This window comes from Carlito syrichta, unplaced genomic scaffold (assembly GCF_000164805.1).
Source record: "Carlito syrichta isolate Samal-C Ts95f unplaced genomic scaffold, Tarsius_syrichta-2.0.1 Scaffold303727, whole genome shotgun sequence".
Lineage (NCBI taxonomy): Eukaryota > Metazoa > Chordata > Mammalia > Primates > Tarsiidae > Carlito > Carlito syrichta.
Window position 1 is genome coordinate 406,601 of NW_007247823.1, and position 14,807 is coordinate 421,407.

The 14,807-nt window shown below is 49.6% G+C and overlaps 1 protein-coding gene across 1 annotated transcript; it reads right to left on the reverse strand.

Annotated features, from left to right (window-relative positions):
* Positions 1 to 384: 384 nt before the first annotated feature.
* On the reverse strand, positions 385 to 14,548 carry GDF10 (growth differentiation factor 10). Its single transcript, XM_008059143.1, has 3 exons — positions 14,239 to 14,548; positions 3,117 to 4,045; positions 385 to 1,358 (listed from the first exon to the last, which is right to left on the reverse strand). Exons 1-3 carry the CDS (start codon positions 14,546 to 14,548, stop codon positions 1,167 to 1,169), a joined length of 1,431 nt encoding a protein of 476 aa, XP_008057334.1. The 3' UTR covers positions 385 to 1,166.
* Between the last annotated feature and the right edge of the window lie 259 nt (positions 14,549 to 14,807).

Consider the following 14,807-nt stretch of genomic DNA (forward strand, 5'->3'; position numbering starts at 1 on the left):
GAGGCTAGGGATGTGAGAAAATTTCAGGAAGTCACTGTGCCTGCCTGGCGCCATGTGCAGTCTTGACACCAGCCCAACTTGGAGATTTTCAGGAAAGAGTGAGTAGGGCAGGAATTTGGAATAAATTGAAATAAAGGGTGAGATCCCAGAGTTGGACATATATTTCCTCTGAAATTAGTTATAACCTGAGTCTCAGGCAGAGGTATGCAAAAGCCCCCATGCCTTCACAGGAGCATCTGGGGTGTGGGAGCTTGTGAGGTCATCAGAGAGTTTGGAGATGGCCTCGGGGCCTCCAGCAGCCTTCAAGTAGGTTGTATTCCCAGCAACTACCCAGATGCTGTACTACTTACAAGTGTCAGAACAGTGAGATTTTGACACGGTGACATTCAGTTTTTCAAGATACCACTGTACCTTTAATTTATTAGCTTTTCATAAAAACACATAACATACACAACCTACAGTATAGAAAGTATAATTTACAAAAATACAAAATCTTGGTTATTTTTTAGTACTCCAACATATTATTGTATGTTATTTCAATATGCATGTTTAAACAACCCACAGTTACTCAGCATGACTATTTCTGTGGGGAATGGTGTCAAATCTCTCCTTTTTTGTTGTTTTTAAAATAAAATATATATTAAGAAAAAGAAACCAACATTGGTTACATGTGCATACTGTAGGTATAAAAGCTTTTGCAGTGGAGTTTGAAAGGAAACACCCATTTACACCATTATTATCCTGTTTTCCAGGATCACTATGTGGCCCAAAGTGTTCTCAACTGAGCATTTAAACAGAAGTTCTTTCCATGTGCAGGGAGCGAGTGCCCTAAGATTTGCATAGTCTTCTTCTTCCATTATGATAATCAACATAAAGCCAACATTGTGGACCTGTTCGGTTTTCAGTCTTTCAGAATAGTGGGCATGGATGATGGGCAACCTCTAGACCAGTGCTAATTCTCAGACTTCTTCAGAGACTCAGGTTGGCATTTAGTCAAAAAACAAAGAAAGACCCTAGAATGAGGCCTTGGTGGACGGATCTTTCTGAGCCCTGGTGGGATTGCCTGTAAGTAGCTGCACCCCAAGTCCTGGCTCCAGAAGGTTCAAAGCACGCTGCTCTGCTGGGTGAGGGGTGGGGTGGAGGCTTCCTTCCACCCAGAAGCGGTCTTACCGGCAGGCACAGGTCTCCACAGACATGTTGGGATAAACCTTCAGAACTACATTCCGGTTCTCATCCAGGAAAAGGACGCCAAGGGAGTTCATCTTGTCGGGAACGCAGCAGGGTTCTGGGATCCCTGGGACAATGCCCACAGCCCTGACAATACTCTGGATGGTGGCATGGTTGGATGGACGGACAATCTGCAAAGTGGGAAAGAAGCGGGGTTACTTAGGTGTGCTGACCTCACCCATCCACCCATGCTGTCCTCGTGGCCCCAGACCATGCTGCTCTGCTGCTGCTATTCCTTGGCTGAGGCCACGAAGGAGGCATCAACCTAGAATAAAGGAGATCCCAGGGCTGGGCACATATTTCCTCTGAAATTAGTCACTCACTGAGTCTTCAGCTTAGGTCTGTAAGAGCCTCCAGGCCTTTCTGCCCCTCTGGCCTCCCTAAGGGATGGCCCATCCCTTACATGGCACTGACCACTTGGGGGCGCTTGAGGGTCACACATCCCCAAGGAGCACTGGGCAGAAGAGGTCCGGGGAAAAAACTGAGGGAGAGGAGGGACCGTTGCTGCCTGGGGCCACAGACAGGCATGCTCTCATGTGATTATGTTGTTATCACTAAAGGGGGAGACCTGGCATATGCACACCAGCATGACGGGCTGGACACTGACATTTCTCAGGTGCTGCTTTACCTGCATCACCCAATTTGTCAGCTTCCTGATTTTATGAAGTGAGTATTACCTGCATCTTACTAGGGAAGACACTGAGGCTTAAAATGATGAACCAACTGATTAAGATGAACCAACTGCTTCAGCTCACTGCTAGCCAGAGAGTTTTATTTATAGTGCAGTTGATGAGCAAGCCCTCTGGTGAGGGGAGGAAGGGAGGAAAGTTGGGCAGAGACACCTGCATTTGTGGGGCTGGTGTCCCGGGAGGTGGGGAGGCAGCAAGCCAGGCTGATAAGGTAAGCACCAGGTCAGCCAGTTGCAAGCCTGAAGAATTCTGCTCTTGCATACGCCCAGGCCTCTACTAGGCCCTTCTAGCACACCCTGTCTCTCTGTCAGGCACCCCCCTTCCTCTCTCTTGCACATGCATGGATTTGAGGAGAAGCCCCTTAACTCCCAAATAGGTTAATGCTGCCCCACATCTGGATCTGGATTTTCCCCAGCTGGCTGATTTATTTATGCTCAAATTGGATTTATGCACTGACTTCCTTTCTTGGAGAGGAAGGCATGACCTGGATTCTGCAGAGTAACTAAGCAGGAGGAAACTGCTGAGTGTCGTGCGTCCACATCACTGGCAGTCAGCACCCACAGCGCCGGCCCTGGGGAGATGGATGGACATAGCCACAACCCTGCCTAGAGGAAAGGTGAGGATTTGAAATCCCAGGGCCAGTGCATTGGGTAAAACAGCTCGGTGCTATGTATCTTGCAGACTGTTGTGCACAGTGACAGCCAGCTGCCCTGGTGTTCCTACCCTGACCTGGAGGAAGGAGGGAGTCCACATTGGAAGAGCCAATGAGGTTAGCACTGGGCTGTCACAAATGCCAGGGTCCAGGCCAGGAACAGAAATGAGGGCCTAAGTCAGAAAGAAGCTTCTAGGACCTGCCCTATGTACAAGGGGATGCATATGCTGAACGTTTGTAGCTATTTGGGAATGCACTTCTAAAGAGATGGAGTCTCCTGCTTTTCCAAAGAAATGTTTTGATTTAAAAATCCCAATTCAACCAAGTCAATACTTCAAAAAGCACAGCCAAAACTAATGCACCCGTGGGCTGTATCTACCCAACTTGGCTTACCTATTCTCTCCTTCGGATAGATGGGAGCTGACGTTATTTGCATTTTGCAGATGTGAAATCAGAGATCACTGGGCAGAGGGACTGGCCAACAGTGGCAGAGCTGAGAGAATCAGACTACATGCAGAATACAACCGTCCTCTGCAAATACAACCCACCTTGGGCATGGGGAACTCGCAGGCTCCAGCACAGTAGTAGGCGTCGAAGGATTTGGGTGAGATAATCCATTCATTCCACCCGATGTCTGCGAAGTCCACCTTGAGATACCTCCGGGAGCACACCCTCGGCTCGTCCCACTGCTTCCTTCGGGCCTTCTGCATCGTCTTCTCATCGAAGTCCAGCACCTGTGAGGAGGCCATGAACAAGTCCTGGCCCTTCTTCCTGCGGTCCCTGCGCCCTGGCCTGGGCTTCAGAGCCCGAAAGGGGCTGGGCCACAGCTCATGTTTGTGGTAGTGCTGTGTGTGGGGGAGCCGTGCCGGCCGCTCGTCCAGCCCTGGCAGCTCGTTGTCCTGGAGGGGCCCGGAGGCCTGTGCCGCCCGGCGCACGCGAGGGTCCACTGAGCTGTTGGGGGCTGCGCGGGGCTCAGGGTCTCCAGCCGGGAAGGGGTCGTATCTCTGCAGCGTCACTGCCACGCTGTTGGGCTCTGAGATGGCCAGGTCGTTGGCATAGACAAGGACATAGGGAGCGTGGGAGCTGGGCCTGGGCGCCTCCAGGTCCTTCTCCCCAGAGTCCAACTGGACGGAGAGGAGCAGCTCACCATCTCGGCGGGCCCCCTTGACGATGGGGGAGATGTCCTTGGTCTGCCACAGGCCGCGCAGCGGGGACGCCAGAGTCATGGCCCCTCGAAGCAGCCCCTGCGTGGCCGTGTTCTGTGAGAGGCTGCGGAACAGCAGGTGCTGGTGCGCAGGTAGGCCCGGCGGCAGCAGGCGGCACGATGCATTCTTGGTGCGTGGCTTGCACAGCAATTCGCGTGCTCGGGGCCACCGCGGTGGTTCAGAGTAGAAATGGAAGGTGGCTGTGAGGATCATTTCCGAGTCCTGCATGGAAGTCAGGTTGAAGAAATACACGGTCTTCTGGTCAACCACATCTGCCAGAGAAAGACAGATCCCAGTTAGTTAGGTTCTCTCCTGGATGGGGTGGAGGACAGACGACTCCTAACCCAGCCTTCCAGCACATCCTCCCCCCTCTGCTTTGCTGTCTTCCTCTCCAGCAATCCTTGCATTACACTGGTGAGGAAATCTTTTGCGATTCTCAAAAAACAGTTGAAAAATTGAGGTTAGAGAGAATAAGGATTGTCAATCCTCTATTGCAAAAAAAAAAAAAAAAAAAGGGCGGAGGGGGTGGAGAGAAGAAAATAAAAAGCAGCAGATTGGGTGGGCATTCAGCCCTTCTGGACCCTAAAACTCCTGTTTCCTTCCCCTGCACTCTACTGCCTTTTAATGCACAAATGAACAAATGTCACTGACACCTTCATTAAGTGCTGGGGATGGCTTGGGCTGGGTCCACATCCTGCCTCAAGGCAGCCCCTCCTGTATTTGCACAGCCCACTATTGTACACAATCAGTTTTTAAATGCAGTTTACATTGAATTTAATCATTCTTCCAAATGAGGTGAAATAAATAGATCCTCTTTTTTATTGTTTGAGTTGGAGTCTCACTCCGTTGCCCAGGCTGGAGTGCAGTGGCATGCTCACAGCCACCCCAGCGTCGACATGCTGGGCTCCGGGGATCCTTCCACCTTAGCCTTCCAAGGAGCCGGAAGTACAGGCGTGCGCTACCACTCCTGGCTAATTTTATTTATCTATTTATTGTAAAGACAAGGTCTTGCCACATTGCCCGGGCTGGTCTTGAACCCGTGGGCTCAGGCAATCCACTTGCTTCGGCCTCCCAAAGTGCTGGGATTATAGGCTGAGCCACGGAGCCTGGCCAGACCCTCTTTTTTGCTGCATTCTGAGCACCTTCTAAACTGAGGTTAAGAGTGCAGCAATTTGAGCATCTACTCTTCGTTCTGCCCCAGAACTTTTAAGAGTGTTTTTTTTTTTTTGAGTTTGAGTCTCACTCTGTCGCCCAGACTAGAGTGCAGTAGCATGCTCCCAGCCACCGCAGCCTCGACCTGCTGGGCTCCGGTGATCCTTCCGCCTCAGTCTTCCAAGTAGCTGGAACTACAGGCGTGTGCTACCACGTCTGGCTAATTTTTTTGATTTATTGTAGAGATGAGGTCTTGCCAAGTTGCCCAGGCGGGTCTCGAACCCGCGGGCTCAGGCAATCCACTCACCTCAGCCTCCCAAAGCACGGGATTACAGACTGAGCCACCAAGTCCGGCTAGGAGTTTTTCTTTTTTAAACAAATAAAGAACATATTGGGATTGCACAAAATCACCTGACAAAATCTCCAAGGTCTAGGTTACTTTCAAGAGATTGACACCGTGGTAAGGACTAGGCTGCTGCAGCCACCACATCTGCAGCTTGGCTCAAGAATCCTCCAACTTCTGCCCATCCTTCCTTTCCAGCATGCTTCCACTAGGTCTTCCCCAGGTCAGCAGAGACTCGGCTGCAGTCCCAAGAAGCTGGCCCAGCCTTGGCAGCAGCATGAGCTCTCTAAGACACCCAAGTGCTCTCTAGGATTGGGGGGGGGGTGTTTCCTGGTGCCTCCCTGGGATGCTGCAGACTAGCAGAAGCCCAGAGTAGATGGAGTAGGTTTTCTCCCTCCCACTGTTTTATTTCTTAACAACCTGCTGCCCAGTGTCCACCTGCTGGGGAAAGCCAGGATGAAAAGAGCTCCCAAGCCCAGGAGTTGTATGTGAGGGAACACTGGGCTCTCCAAGGGGCATGGACTGGGACTATACCTCTCTGACACCAGTGTCTACAGTATCTGTTGGGACTTTTTGTAATCCATATCTTCAGTTTAATATTCTTTGTTTCTATTGGAAAAGAAGCATCATTCAATTGGGAATTTTCATATACTCTTAAGGTACTATGATAGGGGCAAGGGATAAAAGGAAGAAGCACGTCTATGGAGGGCTCGATAAACAAACACTAGTCAAGTCTTAGGCGACATGTTGAAGCCATTAACTTATTTAACACTCACAACAAATCCACCTGGGTGGTGTCACAGACCCTCAACATCCTTCACACATAAGCAGCAGTGTAGGGTCTCAATGCACATTTAAACTTGGCTTTCTAAAACACTGTGGCCTTGAGTGCATGGACTTGAGTCCCACATTTTAACCAGCATCCCAAGGAACTCTAACCATCAGGGAAGTTTGGGAAGCACTGACATTTGACAGCTCACTCATGTGCCAGCATGTCTGTAGTACCTGGGGCTACCTGTGGATGAGGTCAAAGTTCACCAATAACACAGCTCCCATCCCACACCCAACTCAGCTAGAAAGCACCCTAGGAACCAAGTTCCCAGGCGTCACCATGTTCTGAGCCTTGCTCTCCTCATCTGCCTCACAGGAACAACCGCCTCTATCTCATGATTATTTGGAGGATTAAATAAATAGCCTGTGTAAAGTGCCAGGCACAAAGGAGGTGCCCCCAAATGTGCCTCCCTACCACTTGCACCTAAAGGACCAAGGCTGGCAGAGCAAGCTCCTCCTATACCAGTTTAGCCACCCTCCACTCACTGATCCGAATATCTGAACCGTGGCCCAGCTAACAGGGCAGATGTACTTTTCTTTTATGTAGCTCATGTCTCAACCCCTCGATAGATCTGCTAACAGATTCAGAGTGGGGAGGAATCTTAGACATCACACAAAAGGTTAGGAGTCCTTCTCTGTGTGGCTTGAATGCCTCTGGCCAGAGGGTGCTCACCTCTCACTGGGCAGCCTACTCCGTGAAGATCCCCCCTGTTGAGGGTGAGAACTGGAGGTCACCCTGGCCTCAGTGCATGAGGCACAAAGGCTGGCCCTTTCTTTGGATGTGCCAACATGCACGTGGTGCTGGGGCTCCAGGCTGTCACTGAGAGAATAGACATCAACCTGAAGTCTCTGTTTAGAAAAGCCTAGGACACAAAGGAGAAGCTCCAAAGAGAAGTCCTCATTTCCTGTGACTGTGCTGGTGCCCCATGGCCCATGTCTTATAGTCAACAAGAAGAGAGGCTTCTCTCCTCTTCTCTCTCTCCCCTTCCTTCCTTTCTTCCTTTCCTCTTTCTTTCCCCTCTCCCCCTTTCCCTTTTTCTATGCTCCCTCTTTTCCTTCCTTTCTTCTCTTCCTTTTATCCCCAATAAACATATGCAGAACTCCTACTCTGGGCTAAATGTCAGGTTAACTGAGGTCACAGCAAAGGCAGTGAAGGCTGTTCAGGAGGAGCTCAGCCTAGCATGGAGATAGATGGTAATGATGATAACATTCATCTCCAGTGTCCCCTCATGGCAGTTTTACAGACCACTGCTCAAGCGAGACCCCTGTTGTGCTGCGTGCACTCAATCACAGATCACCCCGATTCAGAGACCTCCATTGCTCCCAAATAAAATTCACTCCCTTATCCACCCCCAACTTCATCTACTACCCCCATGCCTCTGCTCCTATCACCCTGGCCTTCTTGTTCTTCTACCTCAGGGCTATGCCTCTCTGTTCTTTCTGCCTTCATGGCTTCCCCTCCAGAAACCACCTGGCCCTCTTTCAAATCTCTGCTCAAATAACACCCCCAACAATGGGTCTCCTTGGCTCCCGTGACTGAAAGGCAGCCTCATCACTTTGCCTCCCCCTGCTTCATTTGTCTTCACAGAACTTCCTGACATCCTGATGTATAGTTATGACTTAGTTGCTCATCTTTCCCCTAGAACGCAAACTCCAAGAGGACAGGAATTTTGCTGCATCCCTAGACCCGAGCACAAGGCCTGGGTACTCAGGGAAATGAATTGAATGATGAAATTCTTGGTGTAATTCCTACCTAAGTAGGGTCTGTTGCTTCAGTTAACACAGGGGGGTTCCTGACCTGCTGCCCTGGAGTACAGTAACCACATCCTTAAGAAGTCCAGAAAGCCTCATTCTTTGGAAAGATACATCTGAGAAGCAAATTCAACTGGAGACACTGGACAGCTGGATCTTCTGTCAGTGACTTCCCCTTGAGCCTCAGTTTTCTCATTTTTAAATAAGAGTAATACTGTTTACTAGTTATGGCATTTTGAACTCCAAGCGTATGTGCTTGACCCTGTGCTGAGTGTTCTGCACGCTTCATTTATCATTTTCACAATGAGGGGAGCAGGGAGGAGTCATTCATTTTGTGGATGAAGAGCTGGAGCTTCGGAGAGAGTCCATAACTTGCCTAAAGGGTAGAGCCGGGCTTGTACCCAGGTGTGTCTGACCCCAATTCTATCCCCTTTGTTCCCCACTGTACTGTGGACGTGATCATGATCTACCTAAGAGTGAATGAACAAAGATCACATGCTGTGAACTGCACCGTGTTTTGCAAACACAAGTCATTATTTGCACGTCTTTGAGTTCTGACTCTCTAAAAAGGAAAATACTTTATGTATGTATGTATGTATGTATTTATAGAGATATGGGATACAAATGAAGATTAACTACATAAATAGGCTACATTAAAAAACATTTATTTAGACAAGCTGATCTCTCTATGGATCTTGGGAATTCTTAGAACCATGACTCCAGGTCTACTCTGTTGGACCCTCAGCCTCCTTTCTGAGGGCAGTAGAGATGGGACTAGGGGAAGGGGCCTCTTAGCTCACGGGTCCCTCCAGGTTCCCTGTTGGTTAACCCTCAGGTCAAAAGTAGCCCCGCAGACACTCTGCCCTATATAAACAGAATCCAATCCATCTGAAGAATTCTCCCCCATCCATTGTCCCTGAAACAGCCATCAGGGAGACCAGAGTGAGAACACTGGGCTGAAGATGAATGAACCAGCCGACACTAAAAGACGGAAGTGCTGGGCCAGCCAGTGGTGCTGCAGAGAAGAGCAGCTCACATGAATCAAGTGTCTACTTCCACTCAGGCTCCAGGGTCGGGGCTTAAATCCTGCTTGCATCACTTACTAGCCATGGGACCTCTGGCAAGGCATGGACCTACTCTGTGCCTCAGTTTTCTCACCTGTGAACTGGACAGAGTATTAATTTATATGAACCTCCGTGAGATCAGCTCTGTAGAGCTTGCTCCCTGTACAGTGCCTGGCACCCAGCACAAGCAGTAGCCAGGTAGCCTCAGGAACTATTGCTCCCCTCAGGGCACATGCCTTTGCTCCCTGACCTCCTACTTAGTGGGAGGCCTCACTACCCCTCTGATCCCTCCAGCAGGAGCCTGAGAACTCTCTTGCCTCTTCTCCTCTGTCGCCTCTCGATTCTAACCAAATCCAGTCCCTGTTGGATCTGCATCCTGTTTCTACACAGCCAGTCTGAATGTGGCATCCTTTCCAAACCAGTGTTTAGGGCCCGCCTCAGTCACAACAGTGATCCCCGAGCTCTGCCATCCCTTATGTCACACTCATGCCTCAAAACCAAATCATTTATTAAAGGTGAGAATAAAGAACTCTGCAGATTAGTAAGAAAAAGACAAGGACCCCAATATGACAAGGCAATTCCACAGGAAAAACTGCAAATGGCCAACAGCTCAGATAACTAGAAATGAAAAAAGTAATTTCAAATGTGTATACCTGCATGCATAAAACATAATCCATAAGGGTAACAATAATGGCTACATATATACACAGAAATATATGTTTATAAAAAGTATATATATGTATATATATGTGTGCATGTGTACACACACACACACACACACACACACACGGGGGGGCCCAAAAAAACCAGAATTATCTTTTGGAGAGTGGGCCCCTTGTAGTACAGGCTTCCCCTGTTAGGTGAGTGTTCTAGGAACCCACTGGCATCAGTGGACCAGCTAGCATTGTTGTGAGAGGGTGTATTTGGCTCCAATGAATCCTATTTGGAGATTCTTTCAGTGCATTTGCTCATTTCACGAAAGGTGATTTATAGTGCCCACACCGTGCTGAGTGTTCAGCAGTTTTGGACAAAAATGGCATGAACCCCATGCCCCACCCTCCCTATTCACCCGATCTCACGCTGACAACTTTTTTTTTGTTTCCCCAGATGGAAAAAGCCCTCCAAAGGAGACGTTCTGCCCATGTAGAAGAGGTGAAACAAACAGACAAACAACAACAACAACAAAACTGGCAGAAGCACTAAAAAGGCATCAAAATGAACAAGTTCAGAAACTGTTTTTAGCAGTGGAAAAAGCACCTCAATAGGTATATTGCATCAAATGGAGAGTACTTTGAAAGTGACTGAAGTTTAAACATGTAAGAATAAATACACATTTTTTTAAGTAAATAAACTCCTTTTTGCCCCCTCATATATATTTCTATGTAGGGCTGAAATTATTTTACTAAAATATGATAATAAACAACTCTGGTTATATGATTAGGGATGGTTTATGTTCTTTACTGTGATTTTCTGATTTTCCCCAATAAGCATACATTTCTTTACAATCTCTCTATCTTTGTCTTCCTCTCTCCTTCTCTTTCTCTTTTCCTCCTTGCCCCACCCCTATGCATGCACACTCTATATTTATTTGCAGGAACCTCCTAACGTTACTGTGAGATCAGCTCTGCAGTGTCCCATTGTCTACAGGCAAACTCATAATACTCATGGCTCTCAATGGCCTGGCTGCAACCTACTTGTCCACCTTATCTTCTGCCTCTCTTTTTTTTACATTATTTTCTCATTAAAACCAGACTCCTCACAGTCCCTGGCACACAGTGGACCGCTTCATTTCTATCCCCGGCTAAGTCTCATCTGCCTTCAAAGTTGGCTGGGGCCTGCCCTGTCCTGGGAAGGCTTCCCTGGCCCCTCCTGCAGGCCTTGCCCCTCCTGGTCTGCTGCCCTTAGGCTCCGGCCCCACCCCACTCCTTCTTCCTCTGGTGCACCTTAGTCTTCGGCTGACTTGGGAGCTTTTCTGGGGGGGGGCGTCGATATGCTATGCATCTTGATGTCCTTTGAGTTTATAGTACCTGCCACAAAACCAGGTGATTGAGAAATACTTGGGGAACTGAAAGGAACTTGACTTTTGACATTTTTGACAGATGGTACTATTCCTCTCGATGTAGAGATGAAGGAAACAAGCTCAGTATCACATTGGTGAGTGGGAAGCTTAGATTTAAACACAGGTCATTAGGTGGGAGTGAAGGGTGGTCTAACTTTAACCCTTAGGGACAGGCTCAAAGGCTTTCTCCACTGATACAGACTTAACAAGGAACAAAATGCACTTCAGGGAGCAATAAGGGAGAGAGAAGAGGGGTAAATGGAATAACAATAGTAAGAGTTAATAAATTGTTGACACGTATGCCAGGAACGGTTTAAGCACTTGACATATCTCAGTTTCCACTTAAAAAAATCTGTTAAAAAGGGAATATTATGAGCCCCATTTTACAAGTGAAAAAAATGAAACAAGTCATGGACAAGTTTAGTCCCTTGCTCGATCACAGAATTGGAATTTGGATCCTGCCAATTCAGCTCACAGCCAGCACTTGGAAGCTGAGCTACACTGCTTGGTGGCAGACAAGAAAAACAGATATGCACCGTGGGCTGTAGTGACAGATGCAATTGTTATTCAGGCAGAGGTACAACCCCATGAGGCAGCAGAGATCCACAATCATGAGTAGGCTGCAACTGGTATGTTTCAGGGCCAGGGATGAAACCTCACACACTGGAAGCTGCATCCTTGAGATGAAGGTCCCTGCCCAAGTTCATACCTCCTCAAAGATGGATCATCGGATCAGGAAGCAGGCACAGCTAAGGGCTGGCAAGGGGCTGGGGTATGAACCAACTTAAATGAATCAAGGGAGGGAGGGGATGAAAACTAAACTTGCCCAGGCCCCTACTCTATATGAGACGCAAAACCTACCTTATCCCACTTAATGCTCACTACCTCACTGTACACACAAGGACACTGCAGAGAGGTAAACTGTGCCACAGTCCACAGCCTGTAGCTAGTAAAGCTGGGATTCAAACTCGAGTATGCCTCAGAGGTCCAAAGAAGAGGAATTGATCAGACACTCCAAATTGTACCAGAATTCTGATTTCCCAGACTTGACTGTTCCACCCTGCCTCTCTCAGGCTCTGGGTTCTATTTGCTTGTTTGTTTGTTTGTTTGTTTGTTTTGAGTTGGAGTCTCAATCTGTCCCCAGGCTGGAGTTCAGTGGCATGCTTGCAACAAACTCAAACTCCTGGACTCAGTTGATCCTTCCACCTCAGCCTCCCATGTAGCTGAGACTGCAGGTGTGTGTCACCATATCCTGCTATTAAAAAGAATTTTTTTCTGTAGAAACAAAGTCTTGCTATGTTGCCCAGGTTGGTCTTGAACTCCTGGGCTCAAGCAATCCTTCTGTCTCAGCTTTCCAACATGCTGAGATTACAGACCTGAGCCACTGTGCCGTGCCCTGTTCTGATGAAGATAGTAGGGGGCCAACAGTAGGAAAAGCAGTGATCTAACAGATGGGAGGTGCCCACCATTGCTACTGTGAACAGCCTCCCTGCCTCAGGTTCTTTATCTATAAAATGGAAGTGTTGGATTTGAGCTACTGTCTCCAGGTCCTTTGTGGGGTTAACATTCTCTGCTCCACTGTTACTTGTACTACTCCCATGACATGAAAACAGAAAGAACAGGGCACCTCGATATCCTGGCTGCAGCAAGTTGGTGTATTCAATGGATATGCTCACCCTTTGCTGCAGCAGTGACCTTGATGGCCTTGCTTCCTCAACTATAAGCCTTTGAGGATTGAGTTAATGGGCAATGCTTTGTGCTCTCAAGGAAATAATATACACCGTCACCTAATCTGGCCAATGCTGGGCTTTGAACTTACACAAACTACCTCATTTCATCTTTCCTGCAAGCCTGCAGGGGAGATACTGGCATGCTTTGCCCATTTAATAGATGAATACATGCAAACCACATATAGCTTTGGTGATTCACCCAAGGCCATACTCATGCCAGATTATTCTTAAGTGGCTTAATTTTAGAATGCTACTCCAGAAACGGACCCCACAAGGTGAATTAGAGATACCAGGACAATGGAGTTAGATTCGATTGGCCTGGAACCCGGGGACACTGACCTGGTGAGTCTGCTCAGTGGAGGATGAGTGGACGTGGCCTCTTCGTGGCAGGTGCTTTCCCGTATAGGGTTGGGGAGGCCAAACTTTCATGCTTGGCTCTGAGACCACTGATGTTACCTTGAGTCATACAGCCAGTGAGCAGCAAGTGACAAATGTGACCCCAGGCTGTCTGGACCCTAAGCTGGGCTTGGTCTCCTCCACCTCAGGAGGAAACCTTATAGATGGAGGGGTTTTCTCCTGATAAATGGCCTCATCTCCCACAGGGCCACTGGGCACTCCCACCCACATTTTCTGGACCAACACTGCGACAGAAGTAGTCACCATGACAACCAGGGTCTTCCCACTACTCCTGTGGCCCACAGGACATAGAGCATCTCATACAGAAGGCTTTAAGTACGGGTGGAGAGGTGACATGGATAAGGGGAGTATCCATGACCTAAGGGTCAACTGAGAGCTGAGGAGGGCATGGCTAGGTGGACATAAGGCAGCCCTGATAGAAGGCAGGCAGGCAGGCTGCTGAGATTAGAGCCTGAAACAGCCCATGGAGCAGGGCAGGACAGGCCTCTGCCAGTGGCTGCTGCCCTGGTCCATCCAAGGTGCTGCCAAAGTGGGAAGGAGGGGCAGGGACAGGAGAGTTGGGGTGTTCCCACTGCCCAAGCTTCTGAACTCTTCCTTAAACCTCTGTAATCTGAACACTTCATGTTGGTGCCTAGAAGTCCTCAGTGTTAGGTACCCAAGATCCTTCCCAGTCTACTCAGCTTCTTCTGCCACCAGAACCACTAACTGCCGCTAACTAGAGGCTCCTGCTTCCTGCCTGGGCCCAGTGACTGGGACTTCTATCAGGGCTGCCTTATGTCCACCTGGCCATGCCCTCCTCATCTCTCACAGTTGACCCTTAGGTCATGGATACTCCCCTTATCCATGTCACCTCTTCACCGGTACTTAAACCCTTTGTATGAGACACTCTATGTCCAGCAACGTATGAGCACCCTAGGAGCAGGAACTCTTGTGCCATGCTGGGTCACTCTGGTTTCCCACTGGAGTTTTAAGTCCTGGCATAGAGAGCTTAGTGAATTGTTAGTGAAAGAATGAATGAACGACCCAATGAATAGAAGGAAGAGGAAAAGCAGAGGTGCAGAGGTGAACAAGTCAGGAAGAGGGAGAATGAGGAGTATGTCGGGCACCCTCTACTTACCCAGCCGAGCCCGGAAGCTGCGGACAGTGTTGCCCCCTCCTGGCCTCGCGCCCCGCCTGCTGTACTTCTCATAGAGCCGGTGCATGTGGACAGCAACCATGTCTTGGGCGCCGGGGCCCAGCGTGGATGCCGCTTCCCCCGGGGGCCGCTGGGAGTCCCTGTCCCCGCGCAGGTCGTCGGCGGCCGCGGGAGGTGCGGACCAGGCGGGAGCATTGTGGCTGCCGCCTGCGTCCCGAAGCAGCAGCAGCAGAAGCAGCGGCAGCAGTTGGGACCCCTGCCTGGGGCTGGTCCGAGGGGGGCCACGAGCCATGGCGGGGTGAGGGCGGCGATAGGCCAAAGCCCAGGAGGAGAAGGAAGAAGAGCTGGGGTGCACCAGAGGCTGCGGACCGACCCCGTAGCAGGAGAGCTCGCGGAGCGTCTGAGCGGCGGGGGGCTCTGGGGACCCAGATCCGCGCGGGGCGTGGGCCTTGGGGGAACCGGCACCCCAGGCCAGCGGTCACCGCCGTCCGGAGCCGCGCAGAGCCGAGCCGAGCCGAGCCAGAGCCGGCGCGCTGCCTCGGCGGACTCGC